Consider the following 8,361-nt stretch of genomic DNA (forward strand, 5'->3'; position numbering starts at 1 on the left):
TCCTCACTGAAAGGTATTTTAAGAAAATCTTTAAATAGGTCGATAGAAGAAATGTATTTAGCATTCTGGAGTTTACTTAAAATGACATCTAGTCGGGGAATAACGAAATATAACGAAATAACTTCAAATCGGGGATAAGCATCCCGATTTGAAGTAAAACTATTCAACTTTCGACCATCGAAGCAAACCCTAAAAGATCCATCTTTTTTCTTTGTTAACCACAATGGACTACAGTAAGAAGACATGGAAGGTTCAATGATTTTCAACTTTAACATGGAATCGATTTCCTTCTCCAAGTCAACTTGCCATGCCTGAGGAATAGGATACTGATATTGTCTAAAAGGTGTGGTATCTCGCACCTCAATATTGTAAGATATTAAGGAGGTATGACCTAACTTGTCTTTTGATAAACGAGATATAAATTAAGAGATCATACTCTCTAATTGTCTTTGTACAAAAGTAAATAAACTAGACAAGTCCTAAATAGTACTAAGTACCGACAGATTAAATTGAGAAACAGATAAAGAAAAATTAAAACAATTGCTATTAAAAGCATTTAAGAAATCCATACCTAAAATTATAGAATTCTGAACTGAGGGAATAATATAGAATGTAATTTGTTTACATAAATCTGCTACTGTGATTTCAGTTTCAAATTTACCTGTAATAGACTGAACTGTACCATCTGCAGTAGATACTTGCAGAGAAGAAATGGGCATAATAGAAATCTCAGCATTTTTCAGTAAAGCTAATGAATGTGAAACTATCACAGAAATGTTGAGCCACTATCTAAAAGAGCCAAATAAGATTGTCCTAAATCTTAATAGGAAGATAAGGTCTATTATCATTATGTTTCTTCACTAATAATGAATTAAAATCAAAACAATCATCATCTGATTGGTCAAAAATTTTAAATGGTACCAAACTAAACTTATTATCTCTACCAACACAATCAGAGGATGCAATAGACAAACAAAAAGATCAGAAATAAAAGAATCCTCCTGACTTGTGGTAGACTCTGGTATACATACTGGAACTACTACACCACTACTATCACGTTCAATACTAAAATTTGGGAAAGATAATCTGTGCGAATCAAATGTTTTAGATTGTGATCTTACCTTTTTAAATGATTTTGTGTGGTATGTGTTGGTTTTTTCGTGTAAACCTGTTTTTCTTTTCGACTAAAAGGTGGGTTTGAGTGGTTATCTTTTTAATATTTATGTGTTTTTGATGGCTTTAACGAAAGCAAATAGTTCTGCAATATAGATGCTGGAATTTAAGGAAGTGTTAATTTAAAAGAGTCATTTGGGCTTACCACTAATTCTTAAACTTAAGCTTCACATTTGCTTATACCTGTATATACTTTAGTCTAATCATTGTAGTGTTGGTCTAGGATTAAATTTTAAATTTGCTTTTAAAAATAGGTTATTTCATCCTTATTATTTGTACTTAATGCTGTAATGACTTTGGTTTGTTCCATAGTCTAAGGTAGACAATGATTAAAATTATTTTGTAATACTCTTAGCAACTGAATGTTTAGGCTAGAACACTATATTCCGATTCTCTCGTAGTAAGATTTGGGGAAACAGGCCTTTTTATTGTAATAGTTGATAAACTTCTTAAAGGTTAGAAGTTAAAGGTTAGAAGTCTAACCGAAGAGAGGATTGAGGCTATCGATATGGCATATGCTAAAGCTAAGTATTATCTATAGATTATAGATGTGGTTTTACGGCTTCACTCAATATGTTCGGTAATACCAGCATTGTGTCTGTTTTTTAATAATGTTTTTAAAGCAGATACGTACACTATTAATCCATAATTTAATTTAGATATAATTGACTCCTGACCTGATCCCCAGTTACGGTTTGCCAAGATATTCATTAGATTTAGTTTTCTGGAACACTATTTGTTTGGTGTTCCTCTTTTTACCTCTTTAAAGAGAAGAAGGAAAATCTGCATACAGACACCTGTGGCATAGGTAGTTTTGGGTTTAGAATACCCCAGCGAAATTGTTTCCTCCCATATATTCATCGGGAAAATCACACCCACAAGAACCATCAAAAGCTTTGAACCCCCTGACTTAGCAAAGCAGCCATTTCTCTCAGATTATCCCTCTCTAACGACCTCCTAGATGCTACTCAAACGTTTTAGAACTTAGTTTTAAGTTCCACCTCTTTTGATTATTGTTTCTGTCATTTCTCTTACGAAATCAAAAATTTTACAGTTACACTCTCTTTCAAATTTCTCTCTCTCTCTCTCTCTCTCTCTCTTCTCTCTCATCCGCATAATGCTCACATTACAATATTGTGTAGGTCACACTGTCTGAAAGACCACAGTAAAGGCACTGATCGGACTGTGCCCTCCTTAACCTAAAAAATAGCCACGCATGTAGCCATGGACAGTAAGCATCTGCGTCAGGTACTAATCGAGCTGCCTATGCCCACAGTCTACCCATCTTCTCAAATTCGAGATTAGTGACTTTGTCCACTCCGCTACATTACGTGTTGAATTTTCACTCTTTCTGTCACTGGTTGATTGAAATTAATTTTTCGGTCAACCTTATCTTAATTATTACTCCCCCTCCAATGTTCCATTGCCTATGACTATAAATCCTGGCCCTTTCACCAGCCAACACATATAAGAAAACACAGCCAGTGACCTCCCATAGAGCGGCAGCTGACAGTTATGTAGGTACATCCTACTCGCAGCAGACTAGCTGTATCCACGCATACCATGAGCATCGTATAAGGTATGTCTATAGCCTCACTCCAGACTGATGTCGCATAGAGGACATCATACTGCATAGCACTATGAAGCTTTTGAAGTATTATGCTTCCCAGCGTGGAAAATTCTCTGAATAGCTCTGGTCAAGCTCGCAAATGTTCCGTGCAACCCCCACTCTAATGAACTCCCAGAATTTTATGTGTCCCTACCATGTTCGTATGTCAAACCACATATACAGGAATATTGCTGAAGGTTTTAATGAGAGGGTGGTGTTCAGAAGTCAACAGTGCAAGAGCCGTCCCTGCACGAACCACAGGGCGCATGCATCGAACACTAGCGACAACGACGCCACGCGTAGCTGTCAAGCGAAAACAAGACTTTCTTTTTTGGTTTTGTTAATTTTAAGTTTTTATAAAATTATTATAATAAAAGTGTTAAAGTCAGAATAAATATTTTTTATACAAGGAATACAGTCCACAATACTTCTGAAGGCTCAGAAACAAAAACTTTATTCATGGTTATTCGAATGGATTTTATCAACAAGCAACAAGTGTTAGTGTATTTTTTATCGGCAAGTGAAAAAATTAACATGGCATGGTATGTGGTGAGTACACATTTTTCATTTCTATAATACCTATCCTGGAATAAGAGAGATATTAATTTGTGTCACAAGGTTATTATAATTTCGGTTTGTTAGGATTTATTAATAGCAAGGTTTAAACTTTATTGATATTATACATAGTCGATGCAATGGATCAGTTAACAGTTTTAAAAAGAAAGCGTTGTATCTTTAAGGCACAAATTACAAAATTTGATTCATTTATAAGCAGTTTTACTCACGATAAAATAGTAGAATTACAAGTTAGGGTTGACAAATGCAAAGAATGGTGGAATGATTTTGATCAAATACAAAGTGAAATTGACTTATTAGACAACATCAGAGGAACAATTACAAGAAAGGTTAGATTTTCAGGATGCATATTTTAAACTAATAGCCTCTGCAGAAATTATATTAAAGAATGAAGTTAATTTAAACGATACTATAGCAAACTCAGGTCACAATACTAGTTTAGATCGAAATAGCTTAAAAAATGTACGGTTACCACCACTGGAGGTTCCAACTTTTAATGGTTGTTATCAACATTGGTTAGAATTTAGAGATAGTTTTACTAGTATGGTCATAGAAAATTCTGATTTAAATGATGTTGACGAGCTTCACTATTTAAAAAGGGCTTTAATAGGGGATGCCCAGGATGAGCTGGAGCAGCTAAAAACTACTAGCAAAAATTTTACTATTGCATGGCAACTTTTATCTGAAACATATGAAAAGAAAAAACTTATTGCACGTGGTCATATTGAAGCTATATATGAATATCCAAAAATAACTCAGGTAAATAGTTTAGAATTAAAGAAATTGTCAGGTTGTATAAAAAGAAATTTAAAGTCACTAGGTATCTTAGGTTATCCAGTTGAACATTGGGATGTTCTTTTACTTTGTACCATAGAGAAAAAGCTTGATTATTACACAAATAAGGAATGGCTAGAAAAGGGTCCAGTTAACGAATTTTCTATGATACAGGAATTCTTAGCATTTATAGATCATAAAGTACAACACTCAGAAGGGGATAAACAAGATATAGAGCAAATATCAAAGGAAACAAAAAAAAGGGTGCAAAAAATGACATTATCAAAGTCATTCATTGCAACGTCCAAACAATGTGCACTTTGTAATTTAGCGCACTATTTTTATTTATTTATTTTTATTTTTTTACTAAAAATTTTATTTATTTTTATACTAAAAATTTCATAATTTATCAGTGTCAGGTAGAAGACAAGAGGTAACAAAATCAAAAGCATGTTGGAACTGTCTAAAGGATGGACACTTAGTACAACATTGTACATGGGGAGGTTGTAAACTTTGTGGAAAACGACACAATACTCTTTTACATATGGATGGTAAATTTATAAACAATTCTCATTTACAAACAAATGCAACTCAACTCAACGGATCAAAGGTTGAATCACAAATTTGTGGTATATCTACCCAGAAAGAAACACACACACAGGGAAATGGCATATCTAATCAGGGAAAGGAAGTACATATTCAGGGACAAGGTGCATTCCATAATAATTCAATGGAAGGTACATCTCAATTAAACTTTTTGGGTCAGACAGGTTTTTTGGAATCACATTCGGGTGATATAGGTCAGACATGTTTTTTAGAATCACATTCGGGTGATATAGGTCAGGATTCAATTAATTTTTTAAATCATTCTAAGCAAGGTATATCATACAGATTAAAAACTGATATTTTACTTTCAACGGCCTTAGTATATATGCAAGACAAATATGGAATTTTGCATGAATGTAGAGTTTTATTGGATTCAGGTTCACAGTCAAATTTTATATCACGTTCATTTTTTGAAAAATTACAATTAAGGGCAGATAAGGTACACATTCCGGTTAAAGGTTTAGGTCAAGGTATAACAAACATTTCTCAGGCATTAAATGGGACACTTTTATCAAAGTTTAGCAATTATCAAACAAATGCATTTTTATTGGTAATTGATAAAATTTCTGACAATTTACCAACTTCGGATTTAAACTTGGATTTTATAAATATTCCTAAAAACATTGTACTTGCAGATGAAACATTTGGGGTTTCAAAACAAATTGATGTATTACTGGGAGCATCAGTTTTTTGGCAATTATTATGTGTGGGTCAGATAAAACTTGGCAAAGATCAACCAATTCTCCAAAAAACTAAGTTGGGATGGGTTATTTCAGGGCCAGTTAGTCAATCAATTAAGGTTAGCAACAATTCAGTGGTATGTAATTTTTCGTCTAATGTTTTGGAAAACCAAATTGAAAAATTTTGGTTAATAGAAGAATTTGGTGCAAAAAAGGTTATGTCCAGGGAGGACATTTATTGTCAAGAGTTGTTTGAAGCTAGCACGATTAAAAATAAAAACGGTCATTTTGTTGTTAAATTACCAACAAGGTCAAACATTTCTGACTTAGGAGATTCTTATAGTAATGCACTAAAAAGATTTCAATTATTGGAAAATAAATTAAATAAAAATTTGGAAATGAAAATTAAATACCATGAGTTTATGCAGGAATATATCCAGTTGGGCCACATGTCAAAGGTTGAAGATAAAACTGACTTCAATTCAGAAACACCCAACTACTATCTTCCACATCATGGAGTTTTAAAGGAAACGTCTTTAACTACAAAATTAAGGGTAGTGTTTGATGGGTCAGCTAGAACTGACAGTGGTTTGTCATTACATGATGTTCTAATGGTCGGACCAAAATTACAAGATGATTTAATGTGCATTCTTCTTCGTTTTCGAAAACATAATGTAGTTATAGCTTCAGACATCGAAAAGATGTATCGACAGGTTTTTGTTTGCAAAACTCAGCAAAAACTACAACAAATATTATGGAGGTTTTCGGATGAGCAACCAATTGAGACATACAAGCTGAAAACGCTAACATATGGGACCGCTCCAGCAGCATTTTTGGCTATAAGAAGTTTACAACAATTAGCTCATGAGAATTAATTGAACCTGCCTCTAGCTTCCCAGATGATTTTAAAGGATTTTTATGTTGATGATTTGCTTACAGGAGGGAGTTCAATTGAAGAAGTAAAATCATTAAAGGATGAATTAAATAATATTTTGTGCACAGCAGGATTTTCACTTAGAAAATGGGTATCAAACAAACCTGAAATTTTTGATGAGGATATTCAAATAAAGGGAGACATTGAACATTATCTTGCAGATGATGTTACAACAAAAACATTAGGGCTTTATTGGAACTCAAAGATAGATTCGCTTCAATATAAAATCAATTTTTCTAATTACACAAAGGTTAGCAAAAGAACAGTTCTGTCTTTAGTTTCACAGATATTTGATCCTCTTGGACTAGTAGGGCCAGTTATAATTAAAGCTAAATTAATAATGCAATCACTATGGCAATTAAAATTAAATTGGGATGAGTCTTTACCTTTAGATTTACACACAGCTTGGAACCAGTTTAGGGAATCAATTGCAGATTTGGAGAAAACTCACATTAGCAGGCAAGTTTTGTGTTCTAATCCAATTAATAGACAATTACATTGTTTCAGTGACGCTTCAGAGTCTGCTTATGGCGCAGCATTCTACATTCGGTCACTGGATCAAGGTGGTTCTTGCTTAGTTCATTTATTATGTGCGAAATCAAGGGTAGCACCCTTAAAAACAATATCTTTGCCTAGATTGGAATTGTGTGGTGCTTTATTGGCTGCCAAATTGGCATCGGAGGTTATCGCAACAATAGGTGTTAGCTTTGATGAGGTACATTTTTGGTCTGATTCAATGATAACTCTTTATTGGATTTTGGGTGAACCGTCACAATGGAAAACCTTCGTTGGAAATAGGGTGTCGGAACTACAAAGGCTTTCTAATGGATATAGCTGGCATCATGTTGACTCGCATGATAACCCAGCCGACATAATTACGCGCGGATATGAACCAAAGTTATTAAACACTTCAAAATTGTGGTGGAATGGGCCACCATGGTTAGCTTCTCATAAATTGTCTTGGCCTACTAAGGCTTTGTCAAATTCACACATTTCTATCATACCTGACCAGAAGGTAATTCAAACATTTATATCAGCTGTGCAATTTGCTGAAATTTGGAACCAATTTTCCAGCTTAGCTAAATTGCAGCGTTTTTTTGCATATATACTTCGGTTTGTCACCAATTGTAAATCATCTAATAATAAGACAACGGGTCCTTTTACTGTAGATGAAAAAGAAAGAAGTTTTTTCTGTTTGGTATATATGGCACAAAATGAAGTATTTCATCAGGAAATACAAACAATAAAAAAATCAAAACCAATACATAAATCGAGTAAAATCTTATCATTAAATCCTTTTCTTGATGATAAAGGACTATTACGAGTTGGTGGACGTCTTCAAAAGTCAGAATTGTCTTTTGACCAAAAGCACCCAATCATACTCCCGAACGGCCATGTATTAACTAAACTTATAGTGATATCGTATCATCATAAATACTTGCATGCAGGTCCACAAGCATTGCTATCAATAATTCGTTTAAAATGTTGGTTATTATCTGGACGTAGCACGGTTAGGCACATTCTGCATAAATGTGTTACTTGCTTTCGTGTCAAACCTACATTGCTTGTACCTCTTATGGGAGATTCACCTAAATCTAGACTTCTGCCTACAAGGCCATTTTATAATTGTGGTGTAGATTATGGGGGTCCCTTTGAATTGAAAACAAGCTATTTACGGAATTGTAAAGTAGTTAAATGCTATATATGTATTTTTACACGTTTTACAACAAGGGCGACACATAATGAACTTGTATATGATTTAAGTACTAATTCATTCTTAAATTCATTTAAACGTTTCATTGCTAGAAGAGGTCTATGTAAAAATATGTATTCTGATAATGGAACTAACTTCGTTGGGGCAAATAATCATTTGCAGGAGTTATATTCATTTATGAATGATGCAACGGTAAAATCAAATTTTTTAGATTATTTTTCGGAACATAAGATTCATTGGCATTTTATTCCAGCTCACTCACCACATTTTGGTGGCATCTGGGAATCAACTGTAA

At 33.7% G+C, this 8,361-nt stretch overlaps 1 protein-coding gene across 1 annotated transcript; it reads left to right on the forward strand.

Annotated features, from left to right (window-relative positions):
- The first annotated feature begins 3,316 nt into the window (after positions 1 to 3,316).
- Positions 3,317 to 8,361, forward strand: LOC140438713 (uncharacterized). The gene is made up of 6 exons (XM_072528358.1): positions 3,317 to 3,331; positions 3,659 to 4,454; positions 4,546 to 5,555; positions 5,847 to 6,006; positions 6,358 to 7,367; positions 8,320 to 8,361. The coding sequence occupies exons 1-6, from the start codon at positions 3,317 to 3,319 to the stop codon at positions 8,359 to 8,361; spliced, it is 3,033 nt and encodes a 1,010-aa protein (XP_072384459.1).

Source organism: Diabrotica undecimpunctata, chromosome 4 (assembly GCF_040954645.1).
Source record: "Diabrotica undecimpunctata isolate CICGRU chromosome 4, icDiaUnde3, whole genome shotgun sequence".
Taxonomy (NCBI): Eukaryota; Metazoa; Arthropoda; class Insecta; order Coleoptera; family Chrysomelidae; genus Diabrotica; species Diabrotica undecimpunctata.

Excerpts from the sequence above, each read along its gene's own strand:
- LOC140438713 (XM_072528358.1), top strand. Across the intron at positions 4,455-4,545 it reads GTCCAAACAATGTGCACTTT|TGTCAGGTAGAAGACAAGAG; the intron begins GTAATTTAGCGC and ends ATAATTTATCAG. Across the intron at positions 7,368-8,319 it reads CTATCATACCTGACCAGAAG|CTCACTCACCACATTTTGGT; the intron begins GTAATTCAAACA and ends ATTTTATTCCAG.